The 25645-nt window shown below is 28.1% G+C and overlaps 3 protein-coding genes across 5 annotated transcripts in view; all 3 read left to right on the top strand.

The window, feature by feature from the left end:
- Window positions 1-2318: 2318 nt before the first annotated feature.
- Window positions 2319-2816, top strand: LOC137809149 (RING-H2 finger protein ATL40-like). The gene has a single exon (XM_068610289.1). It carries the CDS (start codon window positions 2319-2321, stop codon window positions 2814-2816), a length of 498 nt encoding a protein of 165 aa, XP_068466390.1.
- Window positions 2817-3200: 384 nt separating this feature from the next.
- On the top strand, window positions 3201-3779 carry LOC137809144 (RING-H2 finger protein ATL39-like). The gene has a single exon (XM_068610285.1). It carries the CDS (start codon window positions 3201-3203, stop codon window positions 3777-3779), a length of 579 nt encoding a protein of 192 aa, XP_068466386.1.
- Window positions 3780-5379: 1600 nt separating this feature from the next.
- LOC137825778 (probable LRR receptor-like serine/threonine-protein kinase At1g56140) overlaps window positions 5380-25645 on the top strand; it is a 50500-nt gene continuing 30234 nt past the window's right edge. For 2 of the 3 annotated variants that reach the window (XR_011083348.1, XM_068631561.1), the window contains exons 1-13: window positions 5380-5544; window positions 9806-9989; window positions 16172-16243; window positions 20411-20482; window positions 20575-20646; window positions 22280-22351; window positions 22643-22714; window positions 22805-22876; window positions 23517-23588; window positions 23667-23738; window positions 23856-23927; window positions 24743-24814; window positions 24915-24980. Coding sequence is in view for 2 of the 3 variants with exons in the window: in XM_068631561.1 (XP_068487662.1) it covers window positions 5397-5544; window positions 9806-9989; window positions 16172-16243; window positions 20411-20482; window positions 20575-20646; window positions 22280-22351; window positions 22643-22714; window positions 22805-22876; window positions 23517-23588; window positions 23667-23738; window positions 23856-23927; window positions 24743-24814; window positions 24915-24980 (1118 nt within the window). In the remaining variant the exon portion in view is untranslated. Of the gene's footprint in view, window positions 5545-9805; window positions 9990-16171; window positions 16244-20410; window positions 20483-20574; window positions 20647-22279; window positions 22352-22642; window positions 22715-22804; window positions 22877-23516; window positions 23589-23666; window positions 23739-23855; window positions 23928-24742; window positions 24815-24914; window positions 24981-25645 lie in introns of those variants that run through there. The other variant, XM_068631574.1, reaches the window with a different exon arrangement.

The raw sequence follows: 25645 nt of genomic DNA, 5'->3' as shown, positions 1-25645 counted from the left end.
TCACATATAAGTCAAAAGGGTCAAGGCACCAATCAGAGAAGAAGAAATATTAAAGAAATAATAATTATCAAATTATAACGCAATTATTGTATGTAATTATTTTACAATATTAATTGCATTCATAATAATTGTAGTGTTTGTCCCAAGCAAAATAATAGTTCTAAAAGTACAAATTAGAATTTAACTTTAAAATATAACCAAGCAAAATCACTTGAAATAGTCTTTATTGATAAATGTTTTACTAATAGAAATTAGGTCTTTCTTCTAAAGTTTTCCAACCATAGCATTCATCTTTATCAAAAATCAAACATGGTCCATCTTCTCTGACTACCTAACTGCATAAGTAACATCTATCGGCATCCCTGTTTGTTTTGTAAATATCAAACCTATGCAAGACAAATTCCCATTGAAAGGAACAATGGAACAACGTTTCTAAAGAAGTTAATTTCGAAACTCCACGAAAAAGTACCATGAGGATGAAGATGTTGCACACCAAGATCTTCGTCAGTAGATTTGCAGTGAATGAACATATCTCGACTTCCTTGTAATTCATTTATGACAATCACAGTTGTTTGTGGTTTTGGTACAGAAAAAGCATGGCTTATTGAAGGTTGCACAAGCAACCAAAGTAAGAAAAAACTTTTAACAGTCACAAACATTGCTCATTTTCCAATTATCATGTTCTAAGAGATGAACACACCACATATGATTATGAGAGGTTTTAGTTAAAAAAGAATACATGAATATATTAGACCAAGATAAAGAATAGGTGGAATGAGAAAAAAAATCACTTGTATTTATTTTTCCAGTTACATATACTTAAATGTTACCTGACATAAATTTTAGTAACTCACACTCAAATTCAGTTAAGCTTTTCTCTATCTCTCATAAATCTCTATCTCGATCATACGACTCGCATTATTGTCCGTGCCGATGCTCAAACACATGTACTTGAATTTGATCTTTCAGTATTACAAGCTTAAAGTTGTTCTTAGAATTAGGTAGGATTTTTTGTTTTTTTTATTTGATTTTCTTTTTCATTTTTGCTTCAAATTTAATTATTTGATTTTGGATCACTTTATTTTAAAATGTTTATATGAAAATTACTTTGAGAATGAGATTTGTCTCTGCTTATCATCCTATTTATTACTCTTAATGAAATGTAAATCTCTAGAATTAGTTGTGATTGCATATTAAGATTTTGTTGAAACAGCTTATTGAAATGAGGATCAGTTTTAGTTCTTATCATGTAGATTTTCTCATTGAAGTTTTTTTGTCCCTCACAGGTTTATTGATTTCTGTTTCTGATTTCTCGTTTATCGTGCATACTTACTTTATTACTTTATCGTAAATAAATGTTACGATAAATAAATTTAACGTAATATATGGTGTCATACTTTTAAAATGTCACTAATAGATAACTCTTTTTAATTAAATAAAATAAAAATAATAATTAAATGAGTTTGTATTTTCCAGAATTAATATTTCACTAAAAAATAATAAATATATATTAGTTTAAAAGAATAATAATAATAATAATAATAATGATGAAGTTAGAGAAAGAAGGTGAAAAATGAATGGAGACTGTAACCTCAACACATCATATGTCATTATCATCAGTTACCGTTATTTGTGAAAATAATAATAATAATTAAATTAAATTACATGTTCAAATTGATGGATTTTCTGGAGAAAAACATGTTTGAGAGAAAAGAAGGAGAGTTTTCGTTTTTTCAAGAAGAGAATTTTGATTATTCTATAAGTTAAAATACATGTTCAAATTCATGAATTTTATGCAGAAAAACAGCTAACTCCATGAATGGGTTGTCCAAACAACACAATTGACATATAATTTTCAACTTTGAACTCCACCCGTGCCTTTTCCACGGTGAATTGTTTTTATAAAGAAATGTATATCTGGATTTAAAACCAAATGGATCTGCACATGATTTCGATTGAACCCTTAGATATAATAATCAAACTCCAAACACAATCAAAACGTTTTGTCTCACATTCTATTTCTGCAATGAAGATGAAAATGTTTCAGAAAATTAGAGTTATCCTCTGTTTTTCATAGCATCCGAAGCATCTCTGCTCAATCAAACTCAAGTAAAGGACAACCAATTGTGAGGCTAAACTAGAGTTGCAGAGTTCATTATAGTAGTATGTAAGTTATGAACAAAATTACAAAATCAAAAATTCCCGTGACAAGATTCCTCTCTATAAGATGGAAGAACATAAGATAGAAAAAGAGAGCAACGTTAATCTTAGAAAAGAGACCATGCATCAAAGAATATTCACCGTTCCTCCTTTCCCTCATGCCCCTAAAAGTTTCTCGCCGCCGCCACTGCTGCCGCCGCCGCCAGGAAGATGTGCGTGCAGGAAAGCTTAGTAGCTTCAGTCTAACACTTGCATACATATTTCTCGTTGTCTTCATCATCATCTTCTTCTTCGTCGGTTTGGTATATTTCTACATGCAAAGGCGATCCTCCTCGACGAATCCCGCGGCCGACAACATCCAAGGGCAAGCGGTGTCAAATCTCGTGGCTTCGAGACCTCTGATGGTGGTGGTCGTGGTGGCCGAAGTAGCTGGGGACTGTACTATCTGTCTGGAGGGGGTGGTAGAGGGAGAAGAGGTGAAGATGACTGTCCAGTGTAAGCATATATTCCACGCGAACTGCATCGACACTTGGCTGGAGAACCATGTTACGTGCTCGGTGTGCCAATATTCTGATATGGGTGGAGAGGATGAGCTTGTGACGGTAGGAGGAGGTAAAGAAGAAGATGCAGAAGTTTCTGGAACAAACTTGGAGTAGGAAGTGTTGAGTCTCTTAGAGGGCATATTTATATGTTAGGGGTGAGAAAAGTTTATTTTAAGGTTATTAGTATAATATGGGCAAGAGTATAAAGCTATTGTGTGTAATATTTATAAAATAATCATTTATTGTGAGATACGATTGACTATCACTCCTACCCATTCTTAACCAGTCTCCTTTACTTGATGAAAATGTTTTGTCCCACATCCTAGAGTTATCCTCTATTTTTCATAGCATCTGAAACATCTCTGCTCAATCAAACTCAAGTAAAGGACAACCAATTGTGAGGTTAAACTAGAGTTGCAGAGTTCATTATAGTAGTATGTAAGTTATCAACAAAATTACAAAATAAAAAATTCCCGTGACAAGATTCCTCTCTATAAGATGGAAGAACATAAGATGGAAAAAGATAGCAACGTTAATCTTAGAAAAGAAACCATGCACCGAATAATGTTCACCGTTCCTCCTTTCCCTCGTGCCCCTAAAGGTTTCTCGTCGCCGCTACTGCCGCCGCCAGGAAGATGTGCAGGAAAGCTTAGTAGCTTCAGTCTAACACTTGCATACATATTTCTCGTTGTCTTCATCATCATCTTCTTCTTCGTCGGTTTGGTATATTTCTACATGCGAAGGCGATCCTCCTCGACGAACCCCGCGGCCGGAAACATCCAAGGGCAAGCGGTGTCGAATCTTGTGGCTTCGAGACCCCTGATGGTGGTGGTCGTGGTGGCCGAAGCAGCTGGGGAGTGTACTATCTGTCTGGAGGGGGTGGCAGAGGGAGAGGAGGTGAAGATGACTGTCCAGTGTAAGCACATATTCCACGCGCACTGCATCGACACTTGGCTGCAGAACCATGTTACGTGCCCAGTGTGGCGATATTCTGAGATGGATGGAGAGGAGGAGCTTGTGACGGTGGGAGGAGGTGAAGAAGAAGATGCAGAAGTTTCTGGAACAAACTTGGAGTAGGAAGTGTTGAGTCTCTTAGAGAGCATATTTATATGTTAGGGGTGAGAAAAGTTTATTTTAAGGTTATTAGTATAATGTGGGCAAGAGTATAAAGCTACTGTGTGTAATACTAATAAAATAATCATTTATTGTGAGATACGATTGACTATCACTCCTACCCATTCTTAACTAGTCTCCTTTACTTGATGAAAACGTTTTGTCCCACGTCCTATTTTTGTAATTTAGATGAAAACATTTCAGAAAACTATTAGGGTAACCATTTAATGCTCGATTAAATGCAAAAATGAGATGCCCCCTCACACTGTACTACCTTCTGTCTTTGTGCCTCCTCTCCTTCATGCCATAAACGGTTCCTTGCCGCCGCAAGGAAGTGCAGGAAAGTTCAGTAACTTCACTCTGAAACTTGCCTATATCTTTCTCATTGTCTTCATCATCCTCTTTCATAAAACTTTCTCACAATATTTACATCTTAGGTTCCTTGTTTTTTCCATCAACAAAAACACAATGCTTCTCTACACAGGATCAGTTTTTCCCTTTGCCATTATAATCATCTCCCAAATGCAATGAATGCGTGTGCGAACAGTGGAGCAGTGGCCCGCACAAACGGAGACGCGAGTGGCGGCAAAACGTGTCGCACGAGCGACGACAAGAACAGAGTTGCGAGCTACAGAGGTTATGAAATTAGGGTTTCGGGTTTTCAAATTAGGGTTTCTAGTTTTATTCAGGTTGGATTTTCATTTTTTTGAGCTGAGTCATGGATCGTGGAGGCCCAAAGATCGTCCGATCCAACCCATGAATTTCCAAATCGCTCTGATTTAGACAAATTCCAATCCACCCACGATCCGACTTGTTTTCTTCTAAAATATATCCTGAGATTTTAAGATCGACAATCTAGATCAGAATCATAACAAGAGTGATTTTATGCATAACATCTCTAACTCTTCATTCCTTATTAAACTCAATATACTTCCAGTTATCACCACCCTTAAATCGCATACACTAAGGCTTACCATTATTATGGATAACCTTGTACGTTCCCTACAACACTCTTTAGCTTGCATTCTCTTTCTTCCATTGAAAAGTCTAGACTGACGTCACCTTCATATAACATTGTTCCTATTTGCTTGACTCCCCCTGAACAATGTTCTCCCTTGAACAGTGATGGTTGTGTTACCCTTCAAGAGAGAGAGAGAAGTAATGAAAACAAATCTCAATATATCACCACGTGTTGCCATTGCTAACTTCTATGGTTTGATATATGTTTTAGAGGTTTGGACCTAAAAAAGTGTGAATAGCCCTTGGAGTAACCTTATCCATAAAGATCTCAGCCACACATTCTTATAAGACCATCTCAGCACTTATATAACAACATTATTTGTATGTAATTATTAATTTTTCAGTAAGAGAGTGTAATTTTCTGACTGAAAAAGTTTCCTATGATACTTTTTTTTAATCACAGTTCATTATTATATAATATTTTCTATTAAAAAACTGTCTCATTAATAGTTATGGTCCATGAAAATAATAGTTTCCCTATTGACGTTTGTTCATAGACGCCATCTTTGACTGTCTTTTTTCAAAAGACTAGTCGAACTATAACTAGTCTTCTCTATAACTATGGGATTTTATTCTTACCTCAAACACCAAGTTGATATCATGGTGCAGTGGTCGTTTGCACAAGGTGTAGCATTCTTTGTCTTCTTCATCTGCTTGGTCAACGTTGCACAAGTTCAAGCTGCAGAGGCCACCACAGATCCTTCAGAAGGTTGGTGCTTTCTCTTTTCCTTTTGTTTCTGTTTCTCACCGCGATGATATCATCATATCTGTCTCTATGAGGGTTCTTTCATATAAAGGAAATCAGTAGACTAGTTTTCTTGTTAATTTGTGGCTATGGAAAAAGGTCTGAATTCTGGAAAATTCTTTATCTTTAACAAGTTTTCCATCATGATGGTACATATATCTCTGCTGCTTAAGACTATTCATATTCATAAAACGTTTCAATATTTTCCCAATGTTAATCCCTAAGACAGTTTTATAAAGGATATACTTGTTATTCCAATCTCAAGTTGACTAAGATAATATTGTTAGAATCATTATTTAAGGTATTTTTCATTTTAAAGTTTGGAGTTGTTTTATTTTTAAAAGATATTTCGTTGGGGTTAAGACATATACTTGAACACTTGTTGCATTAAGATTTTTTTTTTCAAAGAGAAACTTATAATAGATTGTAAGATTTAATTTTGAATAATTAATTTAGTTTTGTTTGCTCAAATTAAAATCATCATTAAACATGTTATTTTACTACAATTATTAAATAAAAAATAATTCTAGATACCCAAATAATTAGTTAAATTAGAGACAATTTTATAAACTAAAAAATTATTAATATCTAAAATAGTTATTTTATTGATAAAAATTTATAAAATAGTTTCTAAATTGGTATCTAACTATTAGCTAGTTATCAAGTAACTACTAACTATTTGTGTTCTAAATTAGTATTTTAAAGATTAATTTTGAATATAAAATATTAGTAGTTAAAACTTTGGTACTTAATTTAGATACTAATTTAGAAACCATTTTATAATATTTTATTAATAATAGAAATCACATTAGATATCAATAATTCTTTAGTCTCTAAATTAGTATTTAATTTAGTCAATAGAGTGACTAATTATTTTTAGTCTTTAAATTTGATTACTATTTAATGATTTTCTTGTTGTGTTTATAATAACTTCCTAAAAAATATTATTTTTATTTGCCACAAAAATAAGTACCCATATAATTTATTTGAGTAAAATAGGAAAATATTTTTTACATTAAAACTATAACTATTTTATAATAAAAAATGGACTTTTAAATTTGGCCTCCCCTATTGAAGTACCTTTAAATCTTGTTGAGAACTCGAAGTTGGTATCTTAGGGTGAGATAGATAAATCAATTTTCCATCAAACTTTGATATCAAACCATTCTTATCTCTTCATGAAAAGTTAATGTCAATTTTCTTCTTAAAACCCCACTTACACGCCATGGATTTGATCAATATAGGTGGCTCCACCAAGCTCCATTCTTGGTGAGTCTACATTAACTCCTTTAGATCTCATCACCTCTTTGTCAATATAGTTGGCTCCACCAAGGTTCATTCTCAGTGAGTCTACATAAACTCTACTTTAGATCTCACTACACGAAAATCATGAAATAGAAACCAATTTTAGAAGCAAAAAATAATTAGTTGTTATAGTGACTAAATTAGAGACTATTTTAGAGACTAAATAAATTTTTGCTTTCTAAATTAGTTTCTATTATTGTTAAATGGTTTCTAAATTGATATCTAATTATCAACTAAGGCTTTTGCTACCAAATTTAGAAACTAAATAATTGGTAGTTAAAACCTTGGTAACTAATTAGATACCAATTTAGAAACTATTTAACAGTAATACAAACTAATTTAGAAACCATTTTTTTTTTAGTTTTTTTAAATGGTCTCTAATTTAGTTAGTGTTGCAACTAATTATTTTGGTATCTAAAAATGAATTTCTATTTGATTTTGTTGTAGTGTGTCATCACCTCTTGCCAAATTTATGATTTTGGGCAAGTGGCTTCTTGGTAGGTTAAAGGGTCATTTTTGAGATGTGAGCAATTAATGCATCTTCTTCCTATTTGGTTTATATCTCTTAGGTAACTAATGTATTCTCTTAGACGAATGCGATTTTGTTAAAGTTCAACAGGTTATAAGAAGGCCTTTTTTTTTTTACACAATAGGCACAATGGTATTTGAATTTCCCCATGTTGTATTTTACTCCCACTAATTCCTTTAAAGATGAGTACTTTTGCAAAAAGTACAGAACTAACAACAAACACTCTTAGAATTATAGTTTCTTTTCGATGTCCCACAAATTGCATTTATATAGACTTAAAGAACCAAGTTTATCTTACCATAACATCAAAGAAAATCATTAAATAAAAATTAATTTTAAAATTAAAATAATTAATTACTATATTAATTAAATTAAAAATTATTTTATAAACTAAAATATTATTGATATCTATATTATTAATAAAAATTTATAAAATAATTAGTTACTATTTTATAAATTTTTATTAATAATATAAATCACTTTAGATAATAATAATTTATTAACTAAGTTATTTTATTTTTAAATTTAGTTATTATTTAATAATTTTTTTTGTAGTACATAATTTTTTACATAATCAAATCCTCATAAAAAGACATAATGAATCTTTTACTAGTCTATATCCACTTAAAAAAGAGAAGGGTATTATATTAATTTTTTTTCCACTTTGTTTTAAATTGTAATTTCTAAATTTTAAACACTAAATTGTGACTTCCACCTCTAACTTGTTGAAACCCTTGCTATCAACTTCCTTGTCACACAATAATTATAGGTCATTTTCAATACTTCATCACATTTTGTTAATAATTTTAATATATGGATATGTGTACCTAATGAAGCATAAAACATAACCCTTTGAAAAGTTTAAAGATTCAAAAACCAAAAAAATGAACTTGAAAATAAATATCAAAACAGATCAAATAGTGGTGGCGGGATTTGGGTCAATAGTTTGTTGACAATATCGAAAGAAATTTGGAATAAAATCTCAACTCACAGCTCTAGGAAAACCAAAATAAAATAGTTTTGCAAAAAAAAGAATAAGAATTTATTGGACATGGTTGGATAAGTAATGAGTGATGTAAACTCATTGCACTCTTTTTATGGATATATTTTTCTTAAAGTAGGTTTTATACTTAATCATGGGGATTTTCGTTTTGATTTAAACTCACTGCACTCTTTTTATCGATATATTTTTCTTAAAGTAGGTTTTAACCTTAATCATGGGGAATTTCTTTTTACGCCCCAATGAATTTTTTTCACCTCTATAAATATTAAAATTCGTTCTTTATCCTTCAATTTTTTTTTAATTATGCAATTCAAAACTTAAAATAGTATAACGGAATATACAACCTGAAATAGTAATATTGAAAGTCAATTTTGACTTTCAAATTGTATAATTTAAAATTAATATTATATACAAATTATATAATTTTTAATTCATTAAAAACTTTTTAATAAACTAAAATTGTATATGGATTAGAATATGCTTGAAATATTACTTTTAATTTAATTTATTTTATTAATAAAAAAATAGTTGATTATAAAATTGACCATAACTATCAAACCATCAACGCAATGGCTAACTCTTGGTTTAAAGGAGTCCCGGATATAGTATGAGATATGATGCACATGTCATATTTGAATAAACTAAAGTAACTAAGGCTATAATCACAAGAAACAAATTCCTTTATTATTTTTTATCTACTTTATGTCTAACATTAAATGCATAATGCATAAACCAACAATTTCAATATTTACAAAGCTGAAGCATAACTATCAAGTTGACAATTAGATCAATTACAGTTACAATCCTATTTTTTCTGATAAAAAAAATCTTATTTTAATTTTTTATTCATGATTTTACTATGCTTATTATTTTTCTATATTTTAGCAATTGAATTTTATTAAATTCATTTTTAATATTTTTTTTATTGTTTAATTAAATTCTACACCTAACATATTATTTAAGGTACCATTAATAAATAATTAATTTAATTAAATGTGAAATTGAGCATTTGGAAAGTAATTTAATTCTTAAAACTATAAAGATCTAAATTTATGAGATTTTTTTTTATTAAGAATGTACTTTTTTTTAATAACAACATAGAAGAACAGAGAAGAAAAAAGGAAGAATAATTATTTTTTATCTTATTTTTCATGTGATAATATGTACATACTAACATGAGTTTTATAAAAAAAAGAAATTAAAACTATTTTTTAATTTGTATTAGCAAAAGTTAAACTATTGCAAATTGGTGACAAAAAAATAAAAATTTTAACTACTAATATTTTATATTCTAAATTAGTTTCTATTCGTTTACAGAATAATTTAAAATATAAAGTAGTTAAAACCTAAATATGCATTTCCCTGAAAAAGTGAAGTTCTGAATGCAGCAAGAACTATAAATTCAATCTTCAGCAAATGGGGTATATCAGCAGACACAAGTATATGGAATATAAGCGGTGAATTGTGCAGTGGAAGAGCCATTGATAGTACCTCCACCCCTGAATCTTACAACCCATTTATCAGATGTGACTGTTCCTTTGACGATGGAACTACTTGCCGCATCACAGCACTGTATCTCTCTCCCTCTCTCAACTTTACTTTTTCAGTTTTTCAGATCAAATTTATCTGTGGTTGTGATAAGAATAATTCAAAACTTAAAATTTTGATACTACATATATAAGAAAGGCTAATCATATCGTTTTCTGTAATATACACAATTTTGCCAAATATACGATGCATTCATTCTTTCATTTTGAGTCATTCTTTCTAAATTAGTTTTTATTATTGTTAAATAGTTTTTAAATTGGTATCTAATTACCAATCAAGATTTTTGCTACCAAATTTAGAAACTAAATAATTTGTAGTTAAAACCTTGGTTGCTAATTAAATACCAATTTAGAAACTATTTAACAATAATATAAACTAATTTAGAAATCATTTTTTTTTAATTTCTAAAATTGGTATCTAATTAACAATCAGTTATTTAGTTTCTAAATTTGGTAGCAAAAACCTTGGTTGCTAATTAGATACAAATTTAGAAACCATTTAACAATAATAGAAACTAATTTAGAAACCAAACAATTTTTAGTCTTTAAAATGGTCTCTAATTTATTCACTATAACAACTAATTATTTTTTGTCACTATAAATTAGTTTCTATTTCATGATTTTCTTGTAGTGTTAGATACCAATTTAGAAACTATTTAACAATAATAAAAACTAATTTAGAAACCATTTTTTTTTAATTTCTAAAATGGTCTCTAATTTAGTTAGTATTGCAACTAATTATTTTGGTCTCTAAAAATGAGTTTTTATTTCATGATTTTCTTGTAGTGTCAGTTCAACTTAAACATATGAGAATTGAGAGAGAACAACCAACAAAAATCATTTCTTCCTCATATTCTTTTTGTAGAGTTGTGACCTGGTAGTGATTTCTTTTTGTAGGTTAGATGTTTGCTCTTAAGATGTCATAATGGTGGTGATATTTAGCTTTGTAAAACTTGCCAAGAACATAACTAAGGAATATAAACTAAACTTTAAACACTACAAGAAAATCATTAAATAGAAACCAATTTTAAAGACAAAAAATAATTAGTTGTTGTATTGACTAAATTAGATACCATTTTAGAGACTAAAAAATTATTGATTTCTAAATTAAATTCTATTATTGTTAAATAGTTTTTAAATTGATATTTAATTAGCTACCAAGGATTTAACTACCAATTATTTAGATTATAAATTTGGTAGCAAAAACTTTGATAACTAATTAGATACTAATTTAGAAACTATTTATTAATAATAGAAACTAATTTAGAAACCAATAATTTTTTTAGACTCTAAAATGATTTCTAATTTAGTCAATATAATAACTAATTATTTTTTGTTTCTAAAATTAGTTTTTATTCAATGATCTTATTGTAGCGAAACAACAACTTAATATACCAATTACCAATTTCTCAACTACCAATGTGTCAATTCAAAGTTATTAAAAAATATTTGTGGGGCATCTACCTCAACGGAAGCATGTGAGATTTTGGTGAAAACATAAGGTAAGGGAGAAAAGATAAAGAAGGTTAAGCTACGATTGTTGAGATGGTAAAATGAACTTCTTAGAATGAAGAAGAAAAAATCCATTTGTAGATTACTTTGAAAATATTTAAGAATTGGTCAATGCCATGAAGGTTTTGAAGGTTCAATTGACTCTAGAAGAAGAGTGGTGAATGGAGCTTAAACTCAATTCGGCAGAGTATCCTAGGTTTCTAAATCACTATAACCCTAGGTTGAAAATTCAAAATGCCATAGAGGATGAAAATTTGAATTTCAAAATTCAAAAAAGAAATCAAAGGAATTCTTTGGAAGTTGGACAAATTTCATGAATAGCCTTTCATTCCTGCACATGCACATGCTTCTCTTGCCTCTCTTGAACATGCTTTCCTTGTCCATTTTGACCCTTGAACAAATGTTGACCACTTTAAACACTACAAGAAAAATTGGAATTACATACAACCAAAATCCGTATATAAGACCCAAAATCCATATGTAAAACAGGTTTATATACGGATTACATACGGGCAAAAATTCGTATGTAATGCAAAAAGAAAAATTATTATTATCTATTTTAATTATTATTATTATTAGAAGCCTGAGACAAAGGAAGCATCAACCACTAGACCGGACAAGTTTTTTGGTCATATTACCATTTTTATTATACTTATTATTATTAATACAATTTATACATATTATTATTATTACAATTTATACATATTATTATTAATATAATTTATACATATTATTATTAATATAATTTATACTTATTATTATTAATATAACTTATACATATTATTATTAATATAATTTATACACATTATTATTAATATAATTTATACTTATTATTATTAATTTAATTTATACATATTATTATTAATATAATTTAAACTGATTATTACTAATATAATTTATACATATTATTAGTAATATAATTTAAACTTATTATTATTAATATAATTTATACATATTATTATTAATATAATTTATACAATTTATAATAATAATAATAATATAAATTATATTCATATTATTAATATTATATTCAATATTCATATTCTTAATATTATATTCATATTATTAACATTATTCATATTATTAATAATATTAATAATATTTTTAATGTTATTAATAATATTGTTAATATTATATTCATATTATTAATATTATATTCATTTTATTAATATAATTAATATTATATTCATATTATTAATATTATATTCATTTTATTAATATAATTAATATTATATTCATATTATTAATATTATTAGTATTATTAATTTTATTAGTATTATTAATATTATTATTATTATAAAATATTATTAATATTATTAGTATTATAAAATATTATCAGTATTATTAATATTATTTTTATTATTAATATTATTAGTATTATTAATGTTATTAATATTATTAGGATTATAAAATATTTTTAGTATTATTAATATTATTAGTATTATAAAATATTATTAGTATTATTAGTATTATTAATATTGTTAGTATTATTAATATTATTAGTATTATTAATATTATTAGTATTATTATTAATAATAAGTATAATAAAAATCATAATAATACACAAGAAGTTGACTGTTGTAGTGGTTAATATTATTAGTATTATTAATATTATTAGTATTATTAGTATTATTAATATTAATAAAATATTATTAGTATTATTAGTATTATTAATATTATTAGTATTATTAATATTATTAATATTATTAGTATTATTATTAATAATAAGTATAATAAAAATCATAATAATACACAAGAAGTTGACTGTTGTACTGGTTAATATTATTAGTATTAGTAATATTATTAATATTATTAGTATTATTAGTATTATTAATATTATTAGTATTATTATTAATAATAAGTATAATAAAAATCATAATAATACACAAGAAGTTGACTGTTGTACTGGTTAATATTATTAGTATTAGTAGTATTATTAGTATTATTAGTAATATTAGTATTATTAATATTATTAGTATTATTAGTATTATTAATATTATTAGTATTATTAATATTATTAGTATTATTAATATTATTAGTATTATTAATATTATTAGTATTATTAGTATTATTATTAATAATAAGTATAATAAAAATCATAATAATACATAAGAAGTTGAATGTTGTAGTGGTTAAGTTTTCTCTAGTGACTGGAAGAACTTGTGTTTGAATCCCATTTGTGCAGATTTTTGTTTTATGGTGGTGGCAAAGTTACATACGGAAAAATCCGTATGTAATTATATACGAAAAAATCTGTATGTAACACCTGTTTACATACGGATTTTAATTCCCGCTTCATGGCGCCAAAATTACATACGGATATAATCCGTATGTAATTACATACGGAAAAAATCCGTATGTAATCTCTATTTACATACGGAATAGAATCTGTATGTAAATATCCGTATGTAATGTTGATTTTATATACGGATTTTGATCTATATGTAATAATCCGTATATTATTCGCGTTTTTGAAATTGGGCTTCTATTTTGAACCTTGTATAAAGCCTTTTTTTCTTTTTTTCTTTTCTTGTACTCCTTTCTTGATATTGGTCGCCCTTTGTAAAGTCTTCTTAGGCTTGAGGAAGCACAACTAAGTTTAATCTACCTTATTATACCTTAAAAATTACAAGTCCAAAAAATTCAAAATAAAAAGAACAAAAGATTATTTTGTTGAGCAAGAACAACTTGTCGTGGCATACTTCTTGTGATTCTTATAGATGTTGTGTGTAACTTCATCATTCATGCCCTTATAAGATACTATTAGAAGAAAATGAATTCTTAATTGCACAAATTATCAACAAAAATTCTAATGTAAGAAGATTATCATGGATATCAATGGTCGTTACATTTTGAGGGATTATGAGTTGTTTCAAGACTCAATAGTTAACACATAAGTGAGAGTTGGTTCATTTTTGCATTTATAGCAGAAGTTGAACCTAATGAGTTTGATAAGCTAGTGACTAAGGAAGAGTGGCTAACAACTATGAAGGAGGATATCAAAACCCCATATAGAAGAATCAAATTTGGGATTGGTGAATCCTCATTCAAATAAGAAACTTATAGCATTAAAATAGGCCTATGAAGTGAAAGTTAACCCAAAAGGAGAAGAAGTGAAGCACAAGGTAAGACTTGTCGCATAAGATTTTATACAAAAAGACAACATTAATTGTGGTAATGTTTATGCACCATTAGATGTAAATGGAACTGTCAAATTGCTTGTAAATATTGAAACTAATGCTAACTTGTCAATGCATCAACTGGATTTTAAATCTACCTTTCTCGATGGTCCTTTAGAAGAAGAATTTTATGTGTTTCATTGTAGGAATTTTTAGTTAAAGGTGTCGAAAACAAGGTGTACAAATTGAAGAAGGCATTGCATCACCTTAAACAAACACCAAGAATTTGGAATAGGAGATAACTTTTTACCTTATGTAGGATTTGAAATGCACCTTAGAACATGAAGTTTATTTGAAATGTTGAAAAGACGATGTGAAAATAGAAAATAATTATTGTAAGTTTATATGTTTATGTCCTTTTGATTATTAGAACTGGTGAGAAAGCAATTATTGATTTCAAAGGAGAAAAGATGATGAGTTTCATATTAGTGACCTTAAACTCCTCTCTTACTTATTGGGAATTCAACTCAAAATGTCTTTGTATGGGACAATTGTACAATCAATCCAAGTATGAAAATGATCTAATCATGCTAGAGAAAGAAACAAATATGAAAATATGGTTAATCCTACTTACTACAAAAATATTTTTGAATTCTTAATACTTGTAAAATACAAGGCTTGACTTGAACTTAAGTATTAAACTTATTGGTATATTCATGTAAGAACCAACATAATCTCGATTGTTAGTTGTGAAGAGGATATTGAGGTATATGCAAGGGATAATTGATTTTATAATATTACTCCTAAGTTTTTTATTATAAAAAATTATTCCAAAGGGTAAAGCTTATGTAAAACTAGAACTGATTGGATATTTTGATTTGGTGTGGAGACAAAAGTGATATAAAAACTCCTTTGATTACATCATATTCAATAAAGGACCTCCAATTATTTAATCCTCTACAAAGGAACCTATTAAGCAGGCTGAGTATATTACAACCTTTGAAAGTATAAATCAAACAATATGATTATATATTTTGGTGATAGAATTAAGGCTGAGTATATTACAACCTTTGAAAGTATAAATCAAACAATATGATTATATATTTTGGTGATAGAATTACATGTGCAAAATTGTAAGTAAAATTTCTGATAAAACACTATTGATCCAACAAAGCATCCAAAATCTCATGAAAGAAGCAAACATATATAAATAAAGTTTTACTTTCTAAAAGAGCATATGTGAACAAGATATTGAAAATTGATCATTGTAGAGCTAAAATTTAAAATTTAGTTTAAAAACATGCTTACTAAGACTTTGAAACTAGATTTAAGGCATTATTTTGGAATTATTGTGTAATTGCAACTTTGAATTAAGGAGAAGTATTAAAAATAATTCAAAGTTTTACAAGTTTATTAATAGCTATATAAGCAAAAAAAAATATTTGTAATACACCATTTTATTAAATATACCGTTCATTTCTTCTTTAACATGATGTACATCGAAGTTGGAAGCTTATTATAATTACAAGCAATATAATTTTCACTTGTTTTTTGGGATTTTTTTAAAATGGCACAGGAGAGTCTATGCACTGAACGTGGCTGGTGAAATTCCAGAAGAGTTATGGAGTCTCACTTATCTCACCAATTTGTATGTTTTCTTATGCTTTTAATTATTATTATTGTTATTATTATTATTATCTTAGTTTAATTTTCATGTACTCATGATTTCATATAGAATTTTTGAAGTATTTAATATTAGAATTAACAAATTTATTATTGGACGGAAGACAATGAAATCAATGATTTATGATGAAAAACATATTAATCACAATAATGAAGAGTTCTAGTAAGTTACCTTCTAACTTTGTCTACAAGTTATTTATTTTTTTGAAACATAAATATATTGATATATTTTATAATGTATTCCATTAAACAAGAATGTGGTGGTGGACTAAGTTAAGTCTCAATTCTTTTACTCGACAAACGGATCGAGTCAACTGTAGTACAGTTGAGGTTGTCGAATCCATAGAGAATTAACGTTATCAAAGTAGAATTATCTTTCAAGTTAAAGTGATACGAAATTTGGAAATGATTTGCATATAATCTTTTATAAATAACTAATAATAATAATACTAAATATTTAGATTGAGAGGTGAAGTTAGGACAAATAATTGAAGGAAGGAAATAACAATATAGCACAAATGTTGAGATTGAAATAGGTTTATGAATTTTCTTTGTTATTATTATTTATAAATGCAATGTTTATTCAAGCTCCCTGTTCCTTATGGCCAAACCAAGTTGATCTCTTGCACAAGGTTATTTAGGACAATAAGTCACTGTTATGGCTTATTCATGCATTTAGAAGGAACAATTCAGCATAATCTCCGCGTTCTGTGATCATTGAATCCTATGACTGGTTGAACAGGGTCCATATACATGAACTCGTCTTTCGGCCTTATTCATGCTATATGGATAATCAATGGTCGTTCCTCACCATTTAGCATCAAGCATACTACCAGACCCAAGGAATTTGAATCTCAAATAGAAAGATGCATCTATAAACAACAATAACTCCAAAAATATCACATTTCCATTGAATCTCAACAAAATAGATTTAACAACTCATAATAAATTCTTACTGTGAAAGTTCAAGTATGAGAGGCTAAAGTACAATAAACATGGATCCCCAAGTGTTGTGGCTAGCTTAGGCTTCAAGATTTCATTCTCTAGAGATTAGTCTTCACTTTTTAAGAGGTTTTTTCCTTGTAGCCTGATTGATTATGAAGTTCAGAATTTCTGAGTCTAAGCAAGCAAAATCTCTATATCTAAACCTTTTTCTGGATCTCACATGATTTTTTTTCTACTTTATTTCTCAAGTATTCTCACTGTTTCTCAGTGGCTCTTAATGCCTCTCAATTTCGCTAGACCTCTCGATGCTTTGAACATTGTCCTAAGGTCCCTATTTATAGATTTTTTTGAATGGGATTTAAAGGGATTTAATCATTTGTTCATCGCATGCCAACCCGCTCAGTGAATTGTCTTTCTTCATCCTTAAATAATTTTTGGGCTTCTTGAGATTCCAGAGTCAAGGATTCCTCAAATTTCTTTGCATATTTTTCACTAGTTTTTACACATATTCTACACAAATTACATGCCTATCGAAAAATAAAAATTACTACAAATTAACACTTATCAGTATGCAAACTAAATTTTAGTTTTGCAGTGTTCAATCTTCAACATCTCATTCTTGAATTGTTCCCATAAGAAGTAAATCCTTATTTCTATATGTCTGCTCCTTCTACAAGATGATGAATGTCTTTTTAGAAAAATGTAGATTTATTATCTACCAACAAGTTTAATTTGCTAAAAAAAATTACCTGTAATTCTTTCAACAAATCACCTAAGTACTTAACATGACATTTCAAAGGTTTTAATATGTCTCATAACATGATAACATTACAACATATTACCTTGTAAAGGACCAATTGATTTGAGCTCCATAGAATAAGATATACCTAACAAAGCTTTTTCTATCACTTTTGCCTCTACAACTATCTCAATCAGAATTCCAATATTTTTGGTTCTACATTGGAATAACATTCCAAAATCAATTATCCCTTGCACATACTCAATATCCTTTGCATCAAACAAGTGATACTAGCTTGGTTCTTGCATGAATCTACTTATTAAACAAACACTTTTTTTATAGTGTATAGGATCAACCATCTTTCATATGTCTTATACACCCATAACTACAAACCCCATGGTTGAAGCACATAAACCTCTTCTTCCAATGGACCACTGAAGAATGCAAACTTAACATCAAGTTGATGCACTCATCAATTAGCATTAGTTACAATAACTACAACCAAACTGAGAGTTTCAATCAACTTCATCATAATCAATTCGACTTTTTTTTTAAGAAAAATCCTGTACTACAAGTTAAGTATTATGCTTCATCACTTCTCCTTTGGGGGTTAACTTGCATTTTATAGACCCGTTTGAGTGCTTTATGTTTCTTATTTGAAAGAGAATTCACTAATTCACAGGTTTGATTCTTCTTTATAGAGTTGATCTCCTCCTCCTTATTAGTTGTTACCCACTCCTCCTTTGTCACTGCTTGTCAAACTCAATAGGTTCAACTTGACTATTGAGTCTTAATGATGTTCTCATCACATTAGAATCATTGTTGGCAGTGGATGCAACTAATAGTTATTCTAATAGTATTTTTAGTTGAGCTTTATTAAAGACTGAATTCCAATTCCAACTTCCATTTTCATTATGGATAACATCTCTGGTAATAGAAACTTGACCACTTTCTGGTTCATACACTAGTGCAAAATGTAGAAACAAATATGGTTTATTTAGTGCAGCTTCGCGCTCAAACGCTTTCGTTAAAAACGCAGTGGCATTTTTGAAATTAAGTTCATTTACAAGGCTTTGATTTACAAGGGCAGCTATAGGTAAAGCCGCCCTTGTAAATCAAAACGCTTTCATTTACAAGGCTTTGATTTACAAGGGCGGCTATAGGTAAAGTCGCCTTTGTAAATCAAGCGTTTTGATTTACGAATGCAGTTTTACCTTTAGTCGCCCTTGTAAATCCTTTTTTACCCTAATTTTTGAAGCGTGCCACACTCTTTCATATTTTCTTTCTCCTATTCGTTTCGCGTTTGCACTGTTCCTGCTCGCGTTTGCGCTTTGTGTTCATCTCTTCTTCTGCAACTTCATGCATTTTGTATTGGTGCCTTTGTAAGTTTCTCTAAGTTTTCTTTCTTCTTCTCCAATGGTGTATAAATCTTTTTCGTTTTTCTTACATTTTGTTCTTGTGTGTCTTTTGGTTTGCTTCGTCGCTGCTTCCTTGTTCGTTGCTGCTTCTACTACCAACGTTTCCTTCACACTTAAGGTTGGTGGTGTTTTAAATTTTTTGAATTTCTTTTATGAGTGGTTGTAATACATTTTGATCAATATAAACAATTTGATTCTCTGAATTTATGTATTTGTCTGGTTGGGTATATATAATTGAACATGTTAATTTATATGGGAATAAACATTATTTACAAGGACGGCTATTATGCGGCTACAAAGCCGCATTCTTATCGCTTTAATTTACGAATGCGTGCTCATCAAATACAACTATATAACCGTCCTTATAAAAGTAAAATAGTCGCACTTGTTTTGCATTTTTGCACCAGTAATATAGGTTGTAACCTCTAGTTGGGTGATAGCTAATATGGTTTATATGTTTAAGTTTGAACAACCCAATATAACAAACTTTTAATCGTCCATTGATTTACATTTAGGAACTTTAATGTCATTATTTAAGTTTTAAAAATAATTTTATAAAAAATAAAATTGTTCAACCTCTTATTTCTTTTGTTACAAATATTGATTACGTAAGTCTGGTCTAACTTATCAATGGCTATATATTTGAAGTTTAGTTGAAATAATTTGTGTTATGATGATATCAATTGTACTGTCAAATCCAAAACCAAGTTAAATGTAAAGCGTAGTTTAGACTCAAGAAATCGTTCAACAATGAGGATTGTAAATTGAGGTTTTTGTGTTTTCAAACTATTTTATTAGAGCTAATGAGATAATTATATTCTGTACAAATAAAAGTACTTAAAGAAACCCATGTGAACAAGTAAAATCTATTGATCCATCGTGAACCAATTGTATAGCTAGCTTAGTGTTATTATTTGTGATTCAATGATTATATACAATTATTTTGATGCATTTTTAGCTTTCGGTTCATTGTTCTTAAGCTAGACATTTTATTTATTTTATATAATAAGTTCCATCCATTTGAAAGCAGATTTATTGCACAAAATTACTTGACGGGTTCTCTACTTGCAGCCATTGGAAATCTAACTCGTATGCAATACTTGTAAGGCACATTGAAGAAGTTCAGTTCATTAATTTATTTGTATTTAATCTTTAGACACATGACTTCTAACATTTAGTTTTATTCTTTGTTAGGTCCGTTGCAACGAATAATTTAGCAGGGGAGCTCCCAAAGGAATTGGGAAATCTTTCACAGTTAAAAGCATTGTAGGTCATATTTACTTTAACTTGTTTTTTCCCACTACTTATCAAGTATCAATACGAAAATACAAATCAATTTTAGAAATTAAAATAATTAATTGTTATTTAAATACTATTTGAGAGATTAAAAATGATTGATATTTAAATTAGTTCTTAATAATTGATTTTAACTACTAGTTATTTATATTCTAAAGTTGGTAGCTAATCAGATACCAACTTAGAAATTATTCATCAATAATATAAACTAATTTAGATACTAATTTAGAAACTATTTATCAATAATAGAAACTAATTTAGATATCAATAATTTTTTAGTATTATCTAATTTAGTCAATATAACAACTAACTATTTTTATCTTTAAAATTGATTTTTATTTAATGGTTTTTTTAAAAAATCATTGTAGTCACTAATCCAATTGTTGGTGGAATATTTGGTATTTTTTGTCTTTAAAGTACATTGATCTTGATATATCAATTTTTTTGATATATTTTAAAATGTTAAAATTAGTATTTTAAAGATATTGTAAATGGTAAACATACTCTGCAAGAAAATTATTAAATAAAAATTAATTTTAGAGAAAAAAAATAATTAGATATTGTATTAAGTAAGTTAGATGTCATTTTATAAACTAAAAATTATTTATATCTAAAGTAATTTCTATTATTAATAAAATTTATAAGCTAGTTTCTAAATTGGTATCTAACATTAACTATCAAGGTTTTAATTACTTTACATTATAAATTAGTCTCCATAAAGAATAATTTATAATCTAAAATAATTAGTAGCTGAAACATAAACGACTAATGTTGGATATCAATTTAGAAACTAGTTTATAACTTTTTTTATGAATAATATCAACTATTTTAGTTAAAAAATAAATTATAAAATATTATCTAAATTAGTCAATATAATAAATAAATATTTAAATAAGTTGCATTCTTTGTAACTTAATTATATTTTGTTAGTTAAGTTGAGTTATGTTGAATTAAGTTAAAATTGTACTTATATAAATAAAATGGACTTAGATAGTATTTGAGATTGACCTAGATAGTATGTGAGATTTGTTGTAACAATTGTTGTTGATGTTGGTTGTTCGATTGCTCCCTAATTACTCCTCAATACTTTAAGATTTGTTCCTCACTCGATCGGTGTTGACCTACAAAAGATACTCCGACGAAGTACTCAATACTTAGAGTGTATATTAGAAACTGATTAGAAGCATACGTTACTCCTTTGCAAATGGTTTATTTATAATGTTTGACCATGAATTATCTATTGTGATGAGTCGAATCTATCAAATATTAGTGTTAACTTATTTTTAAGGAGGTTTCCTGATTTCCTAGGACCTTACCCGATTTTAGTCGGATGTGACCTTAATTCTCAGAAAGTTTTTTTAACTGCCTTATTATTTATTATAATTAATTTAAATGTATTTTAAGTTCGATCCCCAAGACCGAGTGTTGCTTGTTCGGTTCTCACCTGTACCAAAAAAAAAAAAAAAAAAATTAGTGTATTCAATTAGAATTGAGTTAAGTAATAAGTTTATAAGTTTCAAACTGTATAAACCCAAGTTATGAGATGGTGTCATGAGAAATTTCTGTAGATGGCACTGTTGAGATTTTTTTGTTATATTTGTAGGGTTTTTTCCTCAAACAAGTTTTCAGGATCTCTTCCACCAGAACTTGGGAAACTGACAAAGTTAGAAGAACTGTGAGTATCTATAATAAACACTTTTACTATACTTCTAAATCCATAAATTCACACATATATATATAAGCATTGTTTTCTTGTATGCCAAAATATTGTTTATCTGACATATCTGACATAAATTTTTCTTGAGTTAGAATTATTGAAGCAAAAAGTGGTTCTTTATTATTGTCTATAAGCTGATACTGTTGAACAATGCTTTGGTCTTTTAATTCAGAATTAGTTGTTAAAAAGTTATATACAATACCTCATTATTGTGATTACAAGAGAATAAAAAGAATGATTTCATTGTAGGTATTTTGATAGTTCAGGAATCAGTGGTCCAATTCCTTCCACATTTGCAAAGCTTACAAATTTGGAGAGAGTGTAAATTATTCCTATTCTCTTATGTACCTTATGATAATTGATTTAAAAAAGGAACTTCTACCGTAACAAAGGTTTTTCTATTCATTTCAGATGGGCTTCAGACTTGGAATTCGGAGGCCAAATACCAGACTTCATAGGGAATTGGTCTAAGCTTCAAGTCTTGTAAGATAACATTACAACTCAACTCTCTCTTTTAGATTATTTGTCTGTTAAAAGTTTCACATGAAATAAAAATAAATAAAATAATAATATATAAGTAGAAAGATCTTATAATTATACTTGTCTTTAAGATTCGAATCGAAGATATTATATTCATCTCATATCACTACAAGAAAATCATTCCTTAAAAACTAATTTTAAAGAAAAAAAAATAATTAGTTATTATAGTAATCAAATTAGAGATCATTTTAGAAATTAAATTTGTTTTAGTTTTTAAATTAGTTTCTATTATTGTTGAATGGTTTCCAAGTTAGTATCTAATTAGTTACCAAAGTTTTTGCTACCAAATTTAGAATCTAAATAATTAGTAGTTAAAACCTTGGTAGCTAATTAGATATTAATTTAAAAACTATTTAACAATAATAGAAACTAATTTAGAAACCAAAAATCTTTTTAGTCTTCAAAATTATTTCTAATTTAGTCACTATAACAATTAATTATTTTTTATTTTTAAAATTAATTTTTATTTAATGATTTTTTAGTATATATATATATATATTCATAATTTATTGATGTTGAAGGTCTTTAAGTGTCTACCCTAAATATATTTTACTTATTAAAATTTATTGATGTGTCTTAATAGGAGGTTTCAGGGAAATTCTTTTAAAGGCTCAATACCTTCATCATTTTTCAAGTTGACTTCTTTGTCAGAGTTGTGAGTATGATCACTAGTTTCTTCTATGATTAATGTTAATTGATGAATGTTAATAAATAATGTGTGATATGAATGTAGGAGAATAAGTGACATGTCCAACGGGAGCTCCTCACTAGAATTTCTAAGGAATATGAAATCTTTAGCTATATTGTGAGTCCCTTGACTTTACTAATGAACACAGGTTTTCCTACAATGCAAACCGAGTTCGTTTACTTGTTATATATCTTCCACAGTGCAATTAAAAAAAAAATTCTATAATTTTTGCAGAGAACTAAGGAATAACAATATTAATGGTTCAATTCCATCCTTCGTTGGAGAGTTTCAAAATTTGACTCAATTGTGAGTATTACATGTGCTTGTGTTAAACTAGATAAGAATGACATTCAAGTGTTACACTATAATTTGTCTCTAATTAAATTACTAACTAGTTATATAAGGGATATTGTAAAATAAGTACTACATTATTATCAATATTTTATTTGCAAAATAGAAACTAGTATCTTGTATTATAGTTATAGTTATGCCGTATTTGAAAAAGATTAAAAAAAATTATATTATTAGGAAGTGAACTTTAAGTCTAACCCAATCCCATAAAACCGGCTCATAGAATAAGGTTTGTACCCACTTATATACAATGAAATATTCTCATCTCTAGTCGATGTGGGATCTCCAACACACCCTCCTCCCACCGAGAGTGACAACTCGTGCATGGGACAATATATTATGGGTGGTCCGATAACGGCCCGATAGCGGGTGACACAATAGGCCCAACAAACACTTGTTAGGATAGACTTTAAATGGCTCTGATACCATATTATAAAATAGAACAAATATGAACAAAAAAGAACAAAGATGAAAAAAAGAATAAAAAGACAAAGGATATGAAAATGAATATCTTTTTTATTGTTTTGAAATAATAACGAATAGTCTGAATATATACAAGGTGTACACACCCGTTCTAGGTCTAGCCAAAGAAAAAAATAGTCTAATCAATCAATAAATACTAGAATCATAACAGACAAAGACAAAATAAAGGTTATTCACCTCTACAAAGATAAACAACTAAGAATTAAAAAAGACACCATCAATATTAACTTTTTTTTATAAGGTTTTGTATCCATATCTTTAATATATATTTTGATGGCTATTGGTAGGGATTTAAGCTTTAATAACATCTCAGGACACATTCCAGAATCAATTTTCAACTCGAGTTCACTCTCTTACGTGTAAGTTGTTGCCATATTGCATTCCGACATGTCATACATTGTATTTTTGATATCCCATCTAACAAGGTTTAAAGGATGTTTTGTTTTTATCCAATTACAGGTTTCTTGGAAATAACATGCTAAGTGGCACTCTGCCGAGGCAAAAAAGTTCATCTCTTCAAAATATGTGAGTAAGATTCAACTATTTGAATCCTATTTATTACTTTGCTTATTTAAAATACTAGGACAGAAATGAGCCCTCCAACTATATATCACATGTAGAAATTGTGCATAAGCTTTGAATTTTACTCAAACAACTTCTTGAACACTACCAACCTTATTAACTTACCAACATTGTCTATATTAGAAAAACTTTTGCAGATATTGCCCAAGTAGGAAAGTTTTGTATGCCTAATCTCTATGAAAAAACAAGTTAACTTTACAAGATATTTAATAAAATTATGAAAACTTTTCACAGTTTATTGGAAAACAAATGAACTATCAAAGAGTCTAATGACTATCCTTTAGATGTTTAATAAAGGTATTGTCACAAAAATGTTTTTGAAGAACTTGTATACAAAGGTTTAAATATGAACGATAATCTAAATATATAATAAAAATATATAAAAAATTATTTTTGTACTTTTCATGAGCTTCTAGTAGTCATACCTTTCTCCCTTGAACAAGAATAGATAGTTTATGGCTTATTTATAGCTCTTCATACAATTTGTTAGATCATGCCTCTAGCCTTGCTAAGAACTAACCACAGAGATTAGAAGGGAGTTGAATAGAGCCTAGACTCTTTTAGTAGATAAATAGATTATACTGTCTAGCACAAAAGCAATAGAAATA

Source organism: Phaseolus vulgaris, chromosome 11, assembly GCF_000499845.2.
Source record: "Phaseolus vulgaris cultivar G19833 chromosome 11, P. vulgaris v2.0, whole genome shotgun sequence".
Taxonomy (NCBI): Eukaryota; Viridiplantae; Streptophyta; class Magnoliopsida; order Fabales; family Fabaceae; genus Phaseolus; species Phaseolus vulgaris.
Note: the sequence above shows the minus strand (reverse complement) of the source record. Positions and strands in the feature narration are given on the sequence as shown.